This window comes from Asterias rubens, chromosome 10 (genome assembly GCF_902459465.1).
Source record: "Asterias rubens chromosome 10, eAstRub1.3, whole genome shotgun sequence".
Classification (NCBI taxonomy): domain Eukaryota; kingdom Metazoa; phylum Echinodermata; class Asteroidea; order Forcipulatida; family Asteriidae; genus Asterias; species Asterias rubens.
In genome coordinates this window covers 6,466,718-6,488,196 of record NC_047071.1, presented here as the reverse complement: position 1 = coordinate 6,488,196, position 21,479 = coordinate 6,466,718, and the positions used below count along the sequence as shown (strand labels likewise).

At 39.6% G+C, this 21,479-nt stretch overlaps 1 protein-coding gene across 2 annotated transcripts in view; it reads right to left on the bottom strand.

Moving 5' to 3' along the window:
- Positions 1-4,453: 4,453 nt before the first annotated feature.
- Positions 4,454-21,479, bottom strand: part of LOC117295510 (high affinity cAMP-specific and IBMX-insensitive 3',5'-cyclic phosphodiesterase 8B-like) — a 186,790-nt gene continuing 169,764 nt past the window's right edge. Inside the window, exons 18-20 of one of the 2 annotated variants that reach the window (XM_033778196.1) lie at positions 13,674-13,841; positions 11,006-11,135; positions 4,454-7,875 (exon numbers count right to left, since the gene is read on the bottom strand). In XM_033778196.1, the coding sequence (XP_033634087.1) occupies positions 7,733-7,875; positions 11,006-11,135; positions 13,674-13,841 (441 nt within the window). In that variant the 3' untranslated portion in view covers positions 4,454-7,732. The remainder of the gene's footprint in view (positions 7,876-11,005; positions 11,136-13,673; positions 13,842-21,479) is intronic. The other variant, XM_033778197.1, reaches the window with a different exon arrangement.

The window sequence follows — 21,479 nt, the reverse complement described above, 5'->3', positions numbered from 1 at the left end:
CCTAAGAAGAAGAAGAAGAAGAAGAAGAAGAAGAAGACGAAGTATTAAGAAGTAAAAAAACTGAACAAACATAAGAGGTGTTCCGGGCTGTTGGCCCGAACACCTAATAAGAGGTGTTACGGGCTAGCTGTTGGCCCGAACACCTAAAAAGGGACCATTTTTGTGTATGTCACATCAGCAGTTTTTCAAAAGTTGTTATTTTGAAGTACCTGAAACCAGCACAAAAAATGTTTCACATCAGAATAAAAATGTAGGCTAAAAAAATAAATAGTTGAGTTAATAATTCACTATCAAATTTCCACACGAAATTGTCAGAAAAAGTTACCAGTCTTTCTTTCTATTTGTAAAATTTATGTTAAATTAACTGCAAAACTATTTTCATGTCCATTCACATAATAGCATGTATAGACATGAAGTAGGAAAGTGGTACGGTAAACTTCTGGTCATTGTATTTCTGCTGTATTCCGCCTGTAACACTGTTTTGTTTTTGTTCATCTTATTTTCTTCTTCTCAGAGTCCTTTGTCCCCAGTACCATTCCTAAGCTCATGAACTTGAAACTTATACTTATTATAAGAAGATGAAACCCCTACGTTAGTCATGATGACATCATCAGGTGTAAAAAATACAATGTTTTTAATGTTAATATTTTTAGACTTTGACAATCAGTATCAAATCAATAATACAGATAAGAGACCTTGGCTTGCTTTTTGCGGTATTATGTTACAACAATAATATAGGTCTTTTTATTGTCTTTGTGACCTCGCATGACCTTGCGTGACCTATACTCTGTAATTTAAAACTGGCAATATTTTTGGAGTTGTTTCAATGGTGTTGTAGTCTGGCATGGGTCTGGTTTAAAAATATAACACTGGTAAGGTCACCTCTAGCGGCAAGTTAAAAACAGGTAAAAAAACTTGTTTACCAGAAGTCTGTGGCAGAGTCTATTATAATTGTTTCAAAATTGGTATACATGTACAATGTACATACATGTAACATCCTCCATGGTAGCAACATATCTGTGGAGTATATGCTTGATGACGTCATCATGTGTCGCGTGGTACATTATTACTTTAAATGTGCACTTTTTGAAGCTGTGTATCTGCCAAACCAAATCTGTGACTGAGTTGAAACTTGGTGTTTTGTTATAGTAAAGGATATGACTGCTTAAGTTTGTAAGTGTCATCATGATGACATCATCTAATTCTTTGTTTGTTTACATTTTTTGCAATTAAGACCTTTTTTTACATAAAGCAACAAAGCAAGCTGCAATAATTATTTGTTAAGCAGGCCTGTATGTACATCGATATTTTCTACAAACATGTGTTTCATAATAATCTTTCTTTCTTTGCACCAGCTCTGCTAATTGGGACACTATTTTCACAACAAACAGCACAGCTCGTGATCACTCCAGTCAGCTTTACTTGAAAACTGGTGAATCATTAATTTAGGCCAGAACACAAAACACCTCAAATTTGTTGTCAAACAAATTCTTATGTCACCAGTTTGATAACGGTTTTTTATTGATTGTACCAGAAAAATCCTTATTCCCCAAAGAAGGCGAAATTAAGAGGTGACTTAATAACCTCTTGATAGTAAAATCTGTGTAAAAAGGGTGGGTTTTCCTTTATTTTCTCCCGTCACGGATGAACGATTAAGCCTAACTTTTTACAGGTTTGTTATTTTATATAGAAGTTGTGATTCACGAAGTGTGGGCCTTGGACATTACTGTGTACCGAAAATGTCCAATGGCTTTAAGAAACATCAGTTGGAGACCCTGATTTTGATGTGAGTCTTCGGACTCACTGTCAAGTAATGGTCTAATGACTCGATGTGATAAGCAGTTTACATTCCATGCGCTTACTTTATCTGCTTCTTCTGTTTGTGCAGGTATTTTTAAGCCAAAGTGTAGTGTATGTTTTAAGGTATCTTATTCATATTTGTTTTTACAGTTGTGTAACATTTATTATTACTTTTTTACTTCACTTTGTCTTATGTACAACTCAGGTAAAGAAAACTGACAACCATATTTGTTATTTGCAACTAATAAGTGCTTTCATGCCAAAACAAGTCCAGGAAAAAATTAGCATGTCTATTTACACATGCAATTTGGAAAAAAACATGTTGTAGGTTTCAGTGAGAATGCCATTTCTGATTTTTGTTTAGATACATGTAACTTACTTGTCTAGTTACTTTTAAAACAACTACTGTATAGGCCAATACCATGTCTAATTCTTACCAACATACACCCCGTTTACACTAGATCCTCCTACAAGGATCCAAGGAGGACCATCCCGAAAGCGAGATCAAGCTTTTTAAAGCTGCATTCAGACTTGAGTATGGTCTCACATTGATCTCGCACAGTTAAACGGAAGTTCAGTTCAGCTGACAGCAAAGGTTACTGTGCATTGATTGTGCATGCGCATGTTCCCTGAAATAACCAGAACTCGACGAAAATTCAGACACATAAACTGAAAATAATGTTATAACTGTAAGAAAATATATTGAAAAATAATTGTTTGAATGCTAAAAAATATGCTTACGTTAGATGATGAACGAAAAATGGTCGGTACTGAAAATTCTGGAGGACACAAAGCATTTGAGTTATGCATCCACAATTGCTGTGATGTTGGTTCATAGTGTCATACGAATTATGGGGTCGGGGACCAGTTCACGATAGAGTGCACATGCGCAATGTATACAATCCCCATATACATTACACCATAGAGGAAGATTACACAGCGTTGGCTGGATGAGCAGCTTAAATTGCAGGATCTGATCTCGATCTGCGTTCACACTTGTTTTTGATCGCCTTTGCGGGATCTGATTTCCATTTGGTCTTGCAATAAAGGGGGGTCAAACAGGAGGGTCTGATCCTGATCACGTTCACACTAGCCGGAGATCTCCCTTTGACCGCCCTTCCGAAATCAGATCCCCCTTTGACCCCTTACAGGATCAAGTGTGAACACGGTGCAAGACACATGTACCATTATCATATGCAATATTAAATGACGTGTTTTAGCTTGAGGTAATTTATTTTTGGTTATTGTCTACAAAATTATTCTCGTATTTTTTATATACTGTATTTTCCTGCGGATAAGACGCTCGGCGGACAAGGCGCAGGACGCTAAAATGACCAAAAAAAATCAATCGTCAGCAGACAAGGCGCACCGAAAAATAAGACGCATCGATGTTTTTGGGGTCTAAAAAGTCAGATAAGACGCGTCTTATCCGCAGGAAAATACGGTAATACATGTATGTTTTATTTAAGTTGACAATATTATTGTACATGTATATAATGCAGCTATTTGTGTACTTGTTATAATAACTTTTGTGTGAGGAATCACATGTGCAATCATGGCAGCTTTTTTGTTGTGATGTCATGGACTACGATCAGCATCTTTTGCGACCTGACTTGATGACACAAAATTAGTCCAGAAATCAACTATTTTGTGAAACAATATGGAATTTCCTATCTAGTAATATACATGTAAGTACAGGCTTGATGGAAAATGTTTTAGAGGGATATACATGTACTGTGGTGTAATGTTGTCGGTCTACAATCAAAGTACATCACTAGAATATAAACAAGAAATAGTTTCAAAGCAAAATGCTTACCAACCGGGGGAATATTTAGGTGAACATACGTATAAACATTCTACAAACAATTCCAGCTCATTCAATAATCAAAGAGAGGTCAGAGGCGTCTCAGCCATGCATATAACAGTGCGCCAGGGTAAGGAGATGGATGCATCAAATTTGTTGTGTATTGCAAACTGACTGCAGTAATTTCACACTTTGGCTGATGGCCTACTATTTCATGGAATCGAGTTACACTACCACAGGGTTGTAGCTACAATTACTCCACAAGAAGGCATTGCATAATCAATGTGTTGTGCGAACTCATTAATAACTAGACATTATGTGTTTTTGAACAAACACAAAGCTGTCCGTGTTGTTTTGCATGGATTATGTGCTTCAATTAAATGCCCATGAGTCTATTACTGAAGAAAAAAAAAGGTTTGAAAAATATTGTGTAGTTCTTGATATACAATCCCACTTACAGTTTCTGATTGACCCTTAAGTAAAGGTCAACATGGGGTCACGGTTACGAAAGGCTAATTTACAATGCCCAAGCTAGTCTATAACTGAAAGTTGAAGTTTGATTGTGTAGATCGGAGATATGGTCCCACTTACATCCGGTTGACCGAGAAGTAGAGGTTAACATGGGGTCACGGTTTTTCAAAGTTAATGTTTTTAATGTCTTAAAGTGTCTATAACTGAAAAAAGTTTGAACATTGACTGTACTTTTTGAGATAGGGTCCCACTTCCGGTTGACCCGGATGTAGAGGTCAACACAGGGTCATAGTTTTTCAAATTTAATATTTAATGCCTATAGACCTTTATCACGCTGTCACCATCTTGGTCATGTTCCCTGTTTCCAATAACAGTAATGAATGCTAACACTCATTGCGCATGGCACCAGACTATTATTTCATCCAGGCAGCCTCAGTTTGGTTACAATGAGCTGAAATGGAGTAAAATTAAGAGGACCACACAGTGACAAAGGTCTATTATTTTAAGGAGTCTATACCTGAAAAAGTTTGAAAATTGGTTGTAGTTCTTGAGATATTATGGTCCAAATTCCGGTTGACCCGGAAGCAAAGGTCAACTTGGGGTCACGGTTACCCAAGGCTACTATCCTATGCCTAAGAAGTGTACTTTTTACTAAAAAAAAGAGTTGAAATTGGCCAAGTACTTCTTGAGATACATGTACATGTATGGTGCTGCAAAAAAACACTCATGAAAGCTTTTAATTACCATAACTTGACACCTCATGACGTCGTAGTAACAAAAGTGAGTTTTTCATACTAATAAATTTGATAAGGTACAAGATGGTATGTACATGTACATGTTATACTTACCCCAATCCAATGCCTTTTACAAAACCCCTCCCTTACACAAATTTCCTGTGGTAACCCCTGTGGTACTTGCTGTTACCACACAAAATACCACAGGAGTATTAAGTACCACAGGAACTTGTGTGGTAAGGTCTACAAGCTGGCTGTGGTAAAACAATATTTCCTGTGGTACCTGATGTTACCACACAAAGTACTACAGGAATATCAAGTACCACAGGAACTCCTAACCACATGTACACTCGTATAATGGTAATGTCAAAAACTGCCTGTGGTAAGTAATACTTCCTGTGGTACATGAGTGGTCCTCCAAAAATACCACAGGAATATTAAATACCACAGGAACTTGTGTGGTAATGTCTACAGATTGGCTGTTGTAAAATGATATTTCCTGTGGTACACCTTGATGTACCGCACAAAATACTACAGGAATATAATGTACTACAGGAACCCATAACTACACTTGTGTGGTAATATCAGCGACTGGCTGTGGTAGTTAGTATTTCCTGTGGTACCTGATGTTCCCCACAGAACCACAGGCATTTTCTGTACCACAGGAACTGGTGTTAGTCAACATGCTTGCTGTGGTACCTGATGCATTACCACTACAGGAATCAGTACCAGTCGGTCACTCTTTGGCTGCTAAAACGTACGTTCGTTTTAACGAAACCCTAAACCTTCATAGGAATCTAATGTACAATGTATTGGTTGTGTACAAATCCAATGGATTGTTATACTTTGTACATGTACAAAGTAATTGGCCCAGAACACGGTAAGAAAACAAAAATAAGCAACGCAGTTCCAACAATAACATCCCCTCAAGTAAGTCCACAACTCATTCAGGTCCACACTGTAATATGGCATTTACCATAAAGAAGGTTTAACAATAATATGAGAGTAATGACTACATGTACATTGTACATGTACATCCAGTTTATGAAGTACTACACAATGTACCACTTATAATTATTCACTAATTATAGACAGAACATCTCTTATTAAAACCAGTTAATTTTTCAACACAGAATATGAAATTTAGGAAACAAACAGATAAATAATTTTGAAGTTATTGTGTTTTTGACCAGTTGTACATTTAACATTTGAAGAGCCATTGTGTTTGTGCACATACACAAACTGTGCAATACATGTACATGACGTCATGGTGACATTTTGTCCAGAATTTAAAGCCATAGAATAGTTATACAGTACCCCAAAAGTACAACATCGGAACAAGTTTGACGATCGGAGGTATATTTCTTGGTATATGGTGGTCTAAAAAAATGGCTAATTAAATACTTGTGTCAATTAATCAATTAATTGATTATTTTAAGCTAACTATAACTGTAACTCCAATACCTAAGCTTTAATATGACATACATTGTAGGATCTGACTCTTTTATACTTGATTTCAATAGCTTTTCCGACCACTCCATGTACATGTACGTCGGAACAGCTAATTATTTGTTGATGAGAGTTGAGGAACACTTGGCGTATTAAGTGTCATTTCAAGTAAATACTTTAAATTTTCTGGTCAAAACCAAAATCCTTCGTGCGTGGAAGGGACTTGGGGTGCAAGAAAACAGTATCAACTTTTCAAATCATATAGCCTGTTGCCATTGTTACAGCTCATTTGTTTTTTGGGGTACAATTTAGGCAAATTTTGGGGTCATAAAAATTTTTTTTTTAGCTAATATTTATAACTCCATCCCACCAAAATGCAAAAATTATTTCATAAAACCTTTTATATCGCTACAAAGTATCATTCTAATTACTTGATACAGAAAAACTATTGCTATAAATTTTGCTGTTATCCAATTTTTAGAACATGTATTGGTGTATAGAGCATGTTCGCAGAACTTGCAAAAATTTACCCTATTTTATGCCCTCAAAAAGTCAACTTGCCAGGGATCTCAGAGTATTTTCCTGTCAGTTGTTATTAGGGCCAACAGTCTTTTCATTACTGTGAGAAAAACCTGGTCAATTGTATCCTGTTGTTCCGGTACTCAAAAATAAACTTTATCCCAAAACAGGGAAAAATGCATTTTGAAGTTTTTCCTTCAGTTTGAATTAATAACATTAATCCATCAATCCAACAACTTTTCCTAAGCACTCGGCTTATGGATAACTCAACATTGTACAGGAAGTTTTGATGACATAAATCATGTTTTACATGGTACAACAAAGTGTTGTGAAAAGCACCTCCTTTGGTGAAAGTAACATTTAGAAATTCCCCTGCACATCGTTAAGAGTAAGAAAGGTTGTGCTGTCTTCAGATTCTAGGGGTCTCAGAATATTTCTCTTTCGGGTAGGGTCATTATTGGTATTATTTTTTGTCTAGGGATAAAACACTTGTGCAAAAATGCATTTTTCCCTGTTTTGGGAATACAAACTATTTTGAAGGCAGAACTGTCACAACAGGATACAATTGCCAAATGTTTTCTCACCAGAAATGAAAAGACCAACATTGGCACTAATCACAACGGAAAGGAATATATTTTAAGACCCTTGCAAGTTGACATTTTGAGGGCCAAAAATAGGGTTAAAATGTCAATTTTGCAAGTTCTACAAACATGTTCAATACATGTTCCAAAAATAGCACAAGGGTGAAAGTTAAAGCCAAGGATGATACTTTGAAGTGATATAAACTGTTTTATGAAACGGGCTATATAATTTGTTTGAAAAGTCAATTCTGTTTACCCTTCCACCCATAAGGTACATGTATGTGGACAAAAATGTCAAGTATTTACCTGAAATGACAGTTAACTTATTAATTTACACATTTAAGAAAATAATTTTGTTAGCAAAAAGTGTTGTACTATTTTTTCCCCTTATCCTTGTATTTGTTCTCTTTCTCTCTTTCCCTCTCTTCTTTTATCCTTCGTTCATTCTCCTCCTCCATCGTCCAGTACTTGTAGTTGTAATGAAGATTTTCCATGACCTCCGGACAGTCGATAAAAGCTGCAAGAGATAACCTTTTCCAGATGAGAATGGTATCATCTTAATAAATAGGCTCACCTCACCTCAAGCTTTTCAAATGCAATTAAAATCTGAAACCAACTCTTCCTCAAAGTGCACTTATCATTAGTAATGACCTTCTTCTGTGTATAACTTGCTTCTCAAAACTGAAGCAAAGTATGGCACAATACATTTTCTTAAAATGTCCAACCTGCTCATCACCTCATTTGGAATACACTGAAGGACTCTTTATAAAGTTTAAAGGACAAGGTACATGTACATGTAGAGTGTTGAAATATGAAACAAAAGTTTCCATGATTTGAAGACAGCAATGTTACCTTAAGACCTCTGTGTATTTTCTCTGTAATTTTGTTTTTCTCATTGTTCTTGTGGAACTGCACAAGTTGTTGTCAGGGCCAAATTACATAGAGGTGCTTAACCCTTTGGTGCACAAGGCGGTTGCTAGTGACCATAAACAAACATGTCAAATTGGACTTTTATAAACAGTCATAACTTAAAAACTACACCCCAAATATATCGCCCTCATTCCATTGTTAAAGGCCTTGGATCGGTCGAGTTGGTCTTTGAAAAGCGTTTGTAACCGTTATAAAATGCATATGGTTAGAAAGATGTTTTAAAAGTAGAATATAATGATCCACACAAGTGTCACTCGAAATTTCGTGGTTTTTCATTTACCTCGTCGATTTACACGGTCGGCCATTTATGGGAGTCATATTTTTGACTCCCACAAATGGCCGACCATGCAAAGTATAAGGAAAACCACGCAATTTCGAGGAAAATTTGTGTGGATCATTGTATTCTAAACGGTTACAAACGCTTTTCAAAGACCAACTCGACCAATCCAAGGCAACGAGTTCTTTTAAGAGCAAGTGTTGAGCTTTCGTTTGATGTAATGTAATAGGGGGTGCTATTGAAACTTGTAGAAAAAAAACCCAGTTGAGCATGTTCTTTTTTTGGCTTTAAAAAAAGTTAATCTGTGCACCAAAGGGTTAAGCAGAAAAATGCAAGCAGAAATGTGTGCAGGATACCAGTCACAAATTATGAATGCAACATGGTAGTTTGGCTGCCTTATTTGTTGTGCTGCTTTTTGAGAACGTAAAAACATGTACATGTATGTACCTATAAGGACTGCAATTGCAAATGGTAATGTTACTAATACCAGCTGATGATAGACATTTAACATCAGAGATGCGAAGTTTAAAAGCCAGCTATGTGTATTTTTTCAAAGCAGACCCCCCCCCCCCATAAAAAAAACAACATTCATCTTGGATGGCCTTTTTTAAACTCGAAAAACGGAACCGCTGCCAGAAAAAGATTTTTTCCGCGAAACCCCCCCCCCCCCCCAGAAGTTTATACAGGAACAAAAATTTCAAAATGCATCAAAAACCTCTTCAGTATACTTAAAACTCACATGAGATGCAAAAGAGGATTAGTTCCCCCCCTACAGAATTTTTTTATACTAATACTTTTGATTAAAAAATTTCTGCCTGTTGGGTAGAGTGTATGCTCGTGGAGTGCATTGAACGAATTTGCTAAACGAATCAGGACAAACTTGTGCGCAATCAGCGTTTTGCGCTCTGCCGAATTGTCAGCCTAAATCTGCTGGGAAAGCAAAAGGGTGCGCAATTAATGTTATTTCCCCCCAAAAAGAATTTTTTTTTACTAATACTTTTGATTAAAAAATTTCTTTTGCCTGTTGAGTAGAGTCTATATGCTCGTGGAGTGCATTGAACGAATTTGCTAAACGAATCAGGACAAACTTGTGCGTTTTGCACTCTGCCGAATTGTCAGCTGAATCTGCTGGGAGAGCAAAAGGGTGCCCAATTTGCAAATTTGCGCTCTGTTTATACGATAGCTCAAGTTGACGATTCTGAAAAACTGTGTGCAATTTGAAGATTGTTCAAGTTGTGAAGATTGCGTTTTCTGTTTACACGTACGTGTGCGATATAGAAATGCATTGCGATTTAAACAAATTGTTTTCCCGGTTTAGCCCCAAAATGCGTGAGAAAATGGTTTCTGTGTGTGTGAGCTTGAGACAGACCTGTAAGGCAGTCTCACGCCTAATGCGTGAGGATTGGGTGGTCTGTAACATGGTGTGGGATTTTGAAAGAATTTGAAGGATTAAAGGCAGTGGATACTATTGATAATTAGTCAAAATAATTATAAGCATAAAACCATACTTGGTAACGATTATTTGGGAGAGGTTGAGAGTATAAAACATTGTGAGAAACGGCTCCCTCTGAAGTGACATAGTTTTCGAGAAAGAAGTAATTTTCCACAAATTTGTTTTTGAGACCTCAAGTTTAGAATTTGAGGTCTCGAAATCAAGCATCTGAAAGCACACAACTTCATGTGACAAGGTTGTTTTTTCTTTCATTATTATCTCGCATCTTTGACGACCGATTGAGCTCAAATTTTCACAGGTTTGTTGTTTTATGCATATGTTGAGATACACAAAGTGAGAACACTGGTCTTTGACAATTACCAATAGTGTCCAGTGTCTTTAATCAAGGGAGCTATTTGTAGAACTAATAAAGGAGATATTAATATTCATCCCGATACAAATCTATTTTATCAATGCTGCACCCAATGCTAAAATATAGGGTGCGAACTGTCTCTAGCTATCAGTCAATCTTGGTGGTTTGGTAAGACGTTTGCTCTAGAATTACAAAGATCATGGGTTCAAAATTCCACCCACGTAATATGCCTGTGATTTTTGTAATAGAAATTGGAAAGTACTGTGTATTCGGTGCTTAAAGTTCACAATTATCAGCAACACAAGCTTTCAAACCATACACTTTTTCAATACCCCCTCCCTCTCCACTTTCATACAAGAAAAATGTTTTGTTTTTTTACACAATATTCTAAATAGAGATACTAGAATATGAATTACATGCACACCCTGCTTAGTACAAGCACAGATGATAAAAGATATATAAAAATGTACTTACATGTAAGATAATGCCAGAAGCTCTGTTTAATGGCGGCATTTACCTACTCCTTCCCAGTGTACCATTTGTATGCTTGTGAAAATGTTGATAGTTGTGAAAGGCCCCTGAACAACAATGTGTCATAAGAATTTAAAATTTTCAAATGTAAAAATAATATTTACCATCCCATGCGTCAAACATGTCCATGATGAAATACTCAGTGAAAGAAATCTGAGACTTCGGAATACTGCATGTTAAACGATCAAAGACAGGCATAACCACTGGAAGTCCTCTTCTTTTCTCCTCATCAGTCTGTTTGGCAAAGCAAACAAAAGTTCATTGCAAACCATAATGAAGAAAGAAACAGTTACTAAAATACAGCAATTAAAAGTTTGCAACTGGCATTTTTGGCACAATATTTCTGTGACCTCTACAATCACCTCTGTTTCTCAAAGTTTTATTTCCTTTAATCTTAATATACTTATTACAGGTTATAACATTTTATTAACAGTTATTGATAAACTTGATTCTAAATGCAACAGAGGGTGCCCCATCCAACTTCAATGTTGGTGTAGTCACCATGAAAAATTTACTCTACAGCTAGATTCCCCCAGACCCAAGAAATGCAACAATAGTCACAATCTTTAAGAAAGGGGACAAGTTCTGCAGCGGTAACTATCGAGGATTATATCTTCTCTCAATTGCTGGGAAAATACTTGCCCGTATCCTCCTCAACTGAATTCTCCCTCTTGCTGAGGCAGTTTTACTTGAATCACAGTGTGGCTTCAGACCAACCAGGGGTACCACTGACATGGTTTTTGTGGCTCGTCTACTGCTTGAAAAATGTCGCGAACAGCACCAACAACTGTACTTTGCTTTTGTTGACCTCACTCTGTCAATCTAGTGGCCCCGTGGTGCCTACTACAGAAGTTCATTAACATCGTCAGGCTTCTGCATGATGACATGACAGTCACCATCCTGCGTAATGGCTCAGAGTCAGCCCCGTTCACTATCAAATCTGGAGTCAAGCCGGGCTGTGTCATTGCTACTGTAAGCCCTGAATCCAGCTTTTGTTACCAGTATTTATGTATTTACTTATTGTTCTCATAAACACAGGCTCCATCCAACCTTAACCCTGGTAACTCAATTGTTCTAAATTATCAAACTTCCATCCCACATCCTTGTGGGTACACCCAGGTCCATAAATCAGTCCTGTGGTATGTACAACCAATACCCCAATGGACCTTCACTTGACCATCACCATGAACTGGTCAAGGACCAAGCTTCCCCAATCCCATAATGTCCTTACTTTCCTAATATCAGTCTCTTCTCTATAGTTTGCTCTCATCGACAGACCCTCCTGCATGGTTAGCCCAGTGCAAAGTCTTGCACTGTGAGTCTAATCCAGTGTTCTTCTCTATACTATCTTTGTTAGGCCTATACAGTACTAGTTTGAATAATATATTCTGTATACAATTAGCTCAAAGAACAGTCTTCATCACCAAGGAGACACATCGCGTCTTGATTAAATGCGAGTTTCAGGTCGAATCACATCAGATTCTGTACATAACGAATCTTGTTAAACTATACACCTTTAAGGTGACGTAATGTGACTTTTGGATGTTATACATATCCCAACTTGAATACATGCAAGTTTCAGCTTGATTGGGAATTTTTGACTTCAAATATATAAACACCTGTGAAAAGTGCACCTTTAAGGTGAGGCCATGTGACACTTGATGACGTCCTCGTGATGCGACCTCAAATTGTGGTTGTAACACATCCCAGCTTAAATACATGTAATGTTTCAGCTCGATCATGTACTATTTTTTGTATGCATGGTTTTTATAAAACTGCACCTTTAAGGTGACGCCATTTGACAATTGATGACATCATTACAACAGGACCTTAAATGTTTCATGTTATACATCCCGGCTTATAAGGTTCATTTGTCTGATGAGTTTCAACGTTAAATTTAATATCAATCTTGAGTTATGACAAAAAATTAATTTGATAACAAAAAACATAAAGGCAGAGTTTGACCTTCCGGTATACCCGCAAGATAAGGTCATACGAGTTAAGGGAACTGTTTGTTGAAAACCCCTTGAATGAAGACTATTAGACGCAAAGCATAGCGCTCTATGGATGAGCACTGAAGCATGACTCTACACGTTTTGTATGTGTAACATTTTTACGCACGACCACTGGTGGAATTTTGAATCGAAAGACAAGGTCAAAATGGGGTCATGTCTGTGAGGCGTTTACAGAGTTTTCAATGACGGTTCCGATGATGTATTGATTGTTATAATCCCTCATGTAGATCAAAAGTTTTATATATTTGTTATAATAAACTTTGAATTTTCATAATTCAAGAATAGATGTCATCATGACGTACATGTAACTACACATTTTTCTTCTCCTAGTGAACATCTAACTACATGTAAGTTCATACGAGTTTTGGAAAGTTTTTTTTGTTAGCGGACAAGGGTTGTAGAGAAGAAGAAGAAGTATCAATACAACAACAAAAACGAACAAAAATTAGAGGTGTTCAGGGCTGTTGGCCCAAACACGTAATAAAAATTAGTCACAACAATACCACAGTGCTAAAATTAATAAACAAATATCTTGCTGAAAACTAAGCTTCTCCAAAAAACACCTGGAAATGGCTAATGAATGTGTTAAACAGATTTAGATTACTTCATCAACTGGGCCAACAGGAAATGTTTTCTTCATTAAAACATCCAAACATGTCTTATAATTGTGAAAATTCCAAAATAAGCCAAATGGTATATTTATTTGAGCAAATGTGTGTGCTTTAAAATCATTAACAATTATCCCGACAATACTTACTTGTGCAAAGTACTCCTGTGATATCCTTCTGGCCCACACCATACACATTTCTAGGGGCCTGGTAGGATTTGACACATCAGCACACTTTATTAGCATTCGTCTAATTAATGCACGATTTTCAGGTGTAGTAAGGCTGGTGGAGTCAGGGGTACTTCTGCCAGTGCTCTGCTGTTAATTCATTGACAATGAGTTGTACAAAAAAATTAGTCATATAATATGGAAATATTGACTGCTATGAGGGGCACAGTTAAAATTATAGACCTACGGTGATGTGAAAACCATGGCTATGCCCGTTCGCTTAGGGCATAGCCATGGTTTTGACATCATCGAGGGCTTACATGCATAACTATAACTGTTCCCTGAATATTAAGCAGTCAATATTTCTTTTACATACAGTACCGAATAAAGATTCTTCTAATATATTAACAACACTCTGACTATACGGAGAAAGGTCGTCTGCGAAGAAAGGTCGCGCCGTGACACGGAACGCTAGTCGTACGTTATACATATTATCATAGTTGCGTTATTTTTAGAGCGGGCATTGTCAATTGACTATTTTAACCAATCAGAATAGAGGATTCTATACATGAGGTAAATAATTTGTCATACTTATGGAGGACGAAAAGTGGCCAGTAAAGCTAAAAAACAGAATTTATGGGACTTTTATATCAATTTTTCTACTCTTCTACTTTTCTGCTACCTGAAAAGCAGATTTTACTTAGGCGGCCGGAAAGTGGCCATTTGCTTTTTTGCTTTCAAAGGACCGCCCGTGAACGTGAACCATGAAATGCGCATTGGGGAAATTTGCCGAACTGTGTTTGTGTTTGTGTTGGGGAACATCGCATACATCGGTCAGTCGGTACTGGAAGAAGTGTTTTTGTGATGACCACGCAGGCGGCGCAGCATCTCAAAGGAAATACGCCAGTGGAAGTTTCACGGCTACCATTCAATACATAGGATTCTCTTATTACAAAAAATATTTGGTACACGTTCTGATGTGTTCAACAAACCAAAACGTTCACTTGTGGTCCTTTAAAAGCAAAAAAGCAAATGGCCACTTTTAGGCTGCCTAAGTAAAACTTGATTTTTCGGGCGGAATCTGAAATGAGAAAAGGAGATGGCCACTTTTTGTCCTCCATACATATTAGTCATATATGATACAATCAGTCATATATTAGCCAAATATAATTAATAGTAATAATAATAGGACATTTGTAAAGTGCCTAATGCAAAAATCCTCTAAGCGCATTGTTTGTAAAATAAACACCGAGAGAAAGATACAAGATACAAATAGGCAAATTACCAAAAAAGCAGCTTTAAACAAATTAGTTTTCAACAGGGACTTTAAAAAATTAGCTTGGCGAGTATAATGCACAGGAAGATTATTCCAAAGAAACGGTGCGGCGTAAGAAAAAGATCTGTGGCCATGAAAAATGGAAGAAGCTCTAGTAGTAGAAAGCAATGAATGTTGAGATGATCGTAAAGTCCGAGTAGGGGAACAATGATGAACAAGTTTAGATAAATAAGCAGGAGATGGACATGTTTGTGCCTTGAACGTTAAAGAAGAATTTTGTAAACTTTTCGAAACTGAACTGGGAGCCAATGCAATTGCGTTAGTACAGGTGTTATATGGTGAGAACGAGGCAGGCAAGAAACGAGGCGAGCAGGGAGTCCATACAGAAGTGAATTGGGGGAATCAAGTCTAGTAGTGACGAAGGCATGAAGAAGGGTAGTTGCTTCATCCAGGTAGCGGCGAATTTGTGATGTTTTCCTGATAGCTCCATTGCAAACATTATTAACATGTCTATGCACAATGAAGAATCCATAATTACACTAAGGTTATCGGAAAATTCAGATGGTTCAATGTCATGACAGACTGGGCATTATGTCCTGTTGGTGGAGAAATCTTTTTTGCGAAATGAGATCTCAAATATAAGATCTCAGTTTTGGAGTATTAAAAGCAAGTTTATTTGACAAAGCCAAAGAGTTGACATCTTGAATCCCCCAAAATCCACGGGGATTTTCTATTCTATATAAGAAAATACTCACCTCCGATACCTACAATTGCATTTACAATGCGCAGGCGCAAGCGACTCCGCCGAACAAAAACAAAGCACCCCTCCTTGCACTGCAGGTCCCGTAAGTACACACAAAGAACGCCCTTCTTTTTACTTGAGCCTTCCCTGTATGTAAAGTCCCCTTTTTTTCTAACCCCTTGGGAGGGAAGGTATCGGAGGTGAGTATTTTCTTATATAAAATAGAACATCCCAGTGGATTTTGGGGGATTCTTTTACAGAAAATAGCTCACCTCCGATACCTACAAATGCAGAGTAGCACCGTTAAACCGCAAGATACAGTAGGGAGGGAACAGGACATGCAATGTAGTGCCCAGAGAGTACAAATCTTAAGGAATTATGCCTGAATACAAAAGAAAAACAGGAGTTGTTAAGACATACCAGTTTGCTGTGCTTGAGGTGCTCTTAAGAGGTCAAGTCGGCAGTTTTACTGTGTTTCCGGGCTGTTGACTGTGCTGCTGAGTGTAAGACTCGTCTGCCCATGCGGCCGTCTGACTGCAGCACATCTCGCAGATAGCATGAGGTGAACATTGGAAGGCTTTTTCCAGCAGGCTGCCTGCATAATTTCTGGAATGACCACCTCCTGAAAAAGAGCTAAAGAGGTAGTTATACTCCTTGTTTGGTGAGCTCGGATAGGAACCTGGTTAGCTTTTGGAGTTTGGTCCCGAGCCTTTAATGCCTCTCCACTCATTTTTGGCGTACTCGAGGCTTGCAGAGAGGGTCTACCCATAGCCAGCTGAGATGTCATATGCATCTGTGGTGGCTGAGAATGAACCTGGGCAGATCTTCGTGCCGTTAACGGTTCTTCCAGAGTCGGTAGAATGGGTATGGCCATAGTAGATGCATGTTGCACCTGTGTCGGCCTATAATGAACGGTTCGCCTGTCAGAGCTGATGCTGGTTGGTCTCCGTATGCTCTACTTGGAGGACCAGGCATTGACCCAGGAGGTTGAGTGGCAGCAGGCCCTGGAGTTGTTGTAAGGCTTATAGCTTCAATGATCCACCGGGAAATACAAATTGTCGAGGCCGCATGGTATGGGCGAACTGTCGTGATGAATAGCTGCGTTGTGTCACCCCGCAGTCCCTTCGTCCGGTCGATGTAGAACTTCAGAATGCGGACAGGGCACCATAGCTTGTCCTCCTTGATGCTTGAAAAACATGTTAGACTTGGGACAAAGATATCTGGGGGTGAAAAATTTGGGGACTGGTTCTTAGTAAGGAAGCCAATGTGTGGAATTAGACGAACGCCCCCTGGTTCCCAGCGCAAGTGGCCTGGTTCTACGGACAGAGCGTGAAGTTCACTTCTACGACGGGCCGTGGAGGCTGCTAGCAAAAAGGCTGTTTTGACTGTCAGCAGATCAAGAGAGCAGGATCCAGCTGGTTCGAAGGGAGATTTTGACAAATGAAGAAGTACGCTTTCAAGGTCCCAGGAAGTGTTGTTAGAAAGATTGGTGTTATCGTCAAATCCTCTATGTATAACCCCAATTGCGGACCTGTAGCCACGAATGGTTGAATTTTGGAGGCCCGATTGAAACAGGTGAAGAAGAAAATCCCCAACCTCTGTTAAAGATGCAGAATGGGGACTGAAGCCTTTCTTGTTGCACCATTTGATGTAATGTTGTAAGCGATTGTCATATGTTCTTCTGGTTGAAGGACGTCTACTCTTGGCTGCCAAGGCAGCAGCGTCTTCTGAAAGGCCAGCTGTTCGGAAGTGAGATTTGATAGCATCCAGGCACACAGATGGAGACTGTCTGGGTCCGGATGTCGAAACTTTGTGACTGGTTGTGTCAACAGGTCGGGACGCTTCGGTAGGATGATGGGAGACCGGATCAGGAGGGAACCACACCTGCCTTGGCCAAAGAGGGGCAACCAGAATTATCTTGCAGTTCTGTCGTTTCATCTTTTGCAGTACTCGAGGTAACAGGGAAATTGGAGGAAAAGTGTACCCCAGGAGGCCTGTCCAATCGAGGCTCAGGGAGTCCGACGCCCAAGCTAGAGGATGAGCGTGACGTGTGCAAAAGGTTGGAAGCTGGTTGTTGAGATGGGATGCAAACAGGTCTATGTGAGGTGTGCCCAGAATATTGAATATTTGTCGGACGGTGGAGGGACCACTCTGTTGGCACTGCTCGACCCTGTGAGAGTGCATCTGCGATGACGTTCTCTTTCCTGGATAGGAAGAGGGAGTATAGCCTTCTTTTCATGCAGGAGAGCGATCACTTTCTCTAAAATGCTCCGCCGAGCAGAGTCCTTTGGGACCGGAGTGGGTTGATTGGGAAACCTGAGAGGTTGAGGTGGAGGACTTGTAAACTCGAGTCTGGTACCCAAGAGTCTGTTGTGATTGAAGTCCATTTCTGAGCGAAGTCCATTTCTGAGCAAAGTCTGCCAACCGACCCCCCACCGGTCCCGGAGCCGGTGGGATATGTGGTAAATGGCATGTAGAGTCATTGTTTCTTGGGTCCTCTAGGCCACTGCGACTTGAAGGAGCGGGTTGAGCTAGAGGCCGTTGTGTTAGATGTAGAGGGTTGGGAGCGATAACTGGGCTTCGCTGTCGAGCGAGTAAAGTTGGTTCTGGACGACGAAAATTAGATTTGTTGGAGCGACGAAAAGACTCCTGGTTGCTTTTCCTGCCCTTGTCGTTGGTGCAGGAGGGCAGCGAATAAGATTTAATAGAGGGACGACGCGGTTTGATTTTCGCGTCAGTCTTTAGACGCTTAGCCTCTTGAAGCATGACCTCGTCGAATTTATTTGCGAAGAGGTCACTCCCGAGGAGAGGTAGTTCTTCCATACGTTCTTTACAGCCCTGTGAGGGCCAGTAGAGCTGATCAAGGATGAGCGACTTACGCATGGAAGTCGCCACAGCAGAACTGGTAGCAAAGGTCCGTAGACATGAACCGAGGCAGTCATCGAGAAATCTGAACATAACTGGGAGGAGTTCTGGATCCACTGTCCCAGGGTCATCTGAAGCCCGAGCAAGAGCGTCCGACAGAAAAATAGACAGGTTGGAAACTTGGGCCCCATAACGTAAGTGGCGATCTAGATTCTCGAGAGAGCTGTTGAGGTCTTTAGTGCGTTTGTCGGGAAAGATGTTTTTCCCAGTTGGTTTATCAGACCGAAGCTTATATTTGACTGTTGACGAAATTGTTGGCACCGTGAAAAATCTATCAGTGTCATCCGTATTTGTCTTGAAGAGAGACGCCTCACGAGGGGTTCTCATGTGCCTTTTCTTCTGCACTTTTGAAAAGGCCTCTTCAATATTCTCGGAGCAGAAGCTGTCTACGGGAATGGTAAACTTTGGTGGAGGAGTGACCTGGGCAGACTCCCTGGAGGCTGTTCTTGTGGTGGATAGTAGCCGGCAAAATTACCAAAGTTACTGTAAGGGCCCATGGGTTGCGGCTGATACCTTCGAGGATCGTCAGGGAAAAAGGACCACGGAGAGGACCGGGGGTCGGTGGGGCGCAGAGGGTAAGCTCGGAACTCTGCCGGATTTCCGTGTAGATAAGGCTGTTGTTCTGTGGAGGCGGGAATCGGACGACCCAAACCGCGACCAGAAGAAGATAACAAATCCTCAGAGGCACCGCTGTTCGCCGAAGACGTCATCTCAACCGGCGGGGGAGCTGACGAAAACATCGTTTCATTTGAGGAAGATGTTGAATCTTGAAGATTTGTTGAAATCTGGAAATGTTCCTGCTGGGTGAGTGACTGGCATGCCGCCAAACTATCCTGCCACGCCGTAAAAAGGACCACAGAGAGGACCGGGGGTCGGTGGGGCGCAGAGGGGTAAGCTCGGAACCCTGCTGGATTTCCGTGTAGATAAGGCTGTTGTTCTGTGGAGGCGGGAATCGGACGACCCAAACCGCGACCAGAAGAAGATAACAAATCCTCAGAGGCACCGCTGTTCGCCGAAGACGTCATCACAACCGGCGGGGGAGCTGACGAAAACATGGTTTCATTTGAGGAAGATGTTGAATCTTGAAGGAGATTTGTTGAAATCTGGAAATGTTCCTGCTGGGTGAGTGACTGGCGTGCCGCCAGACTATCCTGCCACGCCGTAAATACCTTCCATTCGCCGGCGGACCAGCCAGAGCAAACTCCACAGGGTTTATCCTGGGAACAAATGCGACATCTCTGGCATGAAGAATGGACATCGAAATCCAAGGTTGAAGGACGGCCATAGCAGGATCTACACTTCACTTTTCTGTAAAGTTTTTTCTTTCCTTTGGCCGATTCAGACATCGTAAACAGAGGTGTCCGGAAACTGGACTGCTTGCCTATAGTGTGATTAACGCTACATTGTTTTCTAGAGCTATGGAAAAAAACGACTTGACACTATGGGGCGCTGTAAAAAGAAGAGCGTTATTTGTGTGTACATACGGGACCTGCAGTGCAAGGAGGGGTGCTTTGTGTTTGTTCAGCGGAGTCGCTTCTGTAATAGAATGCATAATTCAACTGTTGCAATGGCAGAAGCGCAGCAGCTGGATCAAATGTAATGTAAAGCTGGGTGTCGTCAAAACGCTTATTGTGCACAAGTTTTTCCCGATTCGTTTAGCAAATTTGTTAAATGCGCTCCACTAGCGAAGACACACCAGGCAGAAGAAGTGAGCGGAGGATTTTGGACATCATTTTTAGTTGATTTATTTTTATTTTGGAAGGAAATAATCTGACACAATCGTACCTCCACATTAACCATCAACATCTCTTGTGTACCTCATGCGAGTTTTAATATTCTGAACATCAAAATCAGTAAATGCAGTTGTTTAATCTAGTAGGAAGTAGAACCTACTACAGTAGGTCACCCTCCCACTGTCTCCAGCGTATCTTCCAACAAGCAGAGATCAAAGACTGCCACTTTGCCCCAAGAAATTACACATCTCTCCCTCCACACATGCAGGAGTTTACTGCATTTCCTGTTAATGCAGGGAGGTTTTCGTCTAGAACTTGGTATTATTTTGTATTTTTGTATTCATTTTACACAAATCAATTAATTAATGTAAAATCATAGTTCACCAATCAATAGCAACCAATCAAAATGTCAAGAGTGATTTAATATAATAATTAATTGTTTGCTTAATTCATAATAAATATTGTCCTAGTTTGTTTTGTATGTTTGCAAAAGATTTGAATATGATAGGTTGTTTAATTTTTTGGAAAAAAAAATGAATGAATAACCATGCCTACTTTCTAGGACAAAGGTCAAAGTATTTAAAAAAAAAACCATATTAAATTGTTAAAACCGACTTGAGATTTGAAAAGAAACATCATCATGAACCAGTTTTTTAAACTTAGCGGAAGAGTAATGTATGAACGACAATCGTCACAATTATCGTTGCTTAGCTATGCTGGTTTGCAGACAATAAGGCAATTAAATATGAGACTATTTTCCAACTTTCCAGCGGGAAAACAACATCTTTTTATAAACATTTTTTACAACCCCATGAACGACGAGCACTTGAACGGCCTACAGAAAATAAATTGTCAATGTTTGCCGCTCTGAATCCCACACGTGAAGTGTTGGAAAATCTGCGGAACCAATTAAAAAGCAACTGTAGAATGTAGGCTATGCGGTATAAGGTGCCTTGCACTGCACAGCGTGTCACTCAGTTGCCGATACTGACATCACAGAAGCAAATCCCAATGGCGATGGTGTATAGGATTGTAGAGATAAGAGTGGTACCTAAAATAATATGAATGAAAATGTTTGCGAATTCGCCACTACCATGCCATGTGTGCCTGGA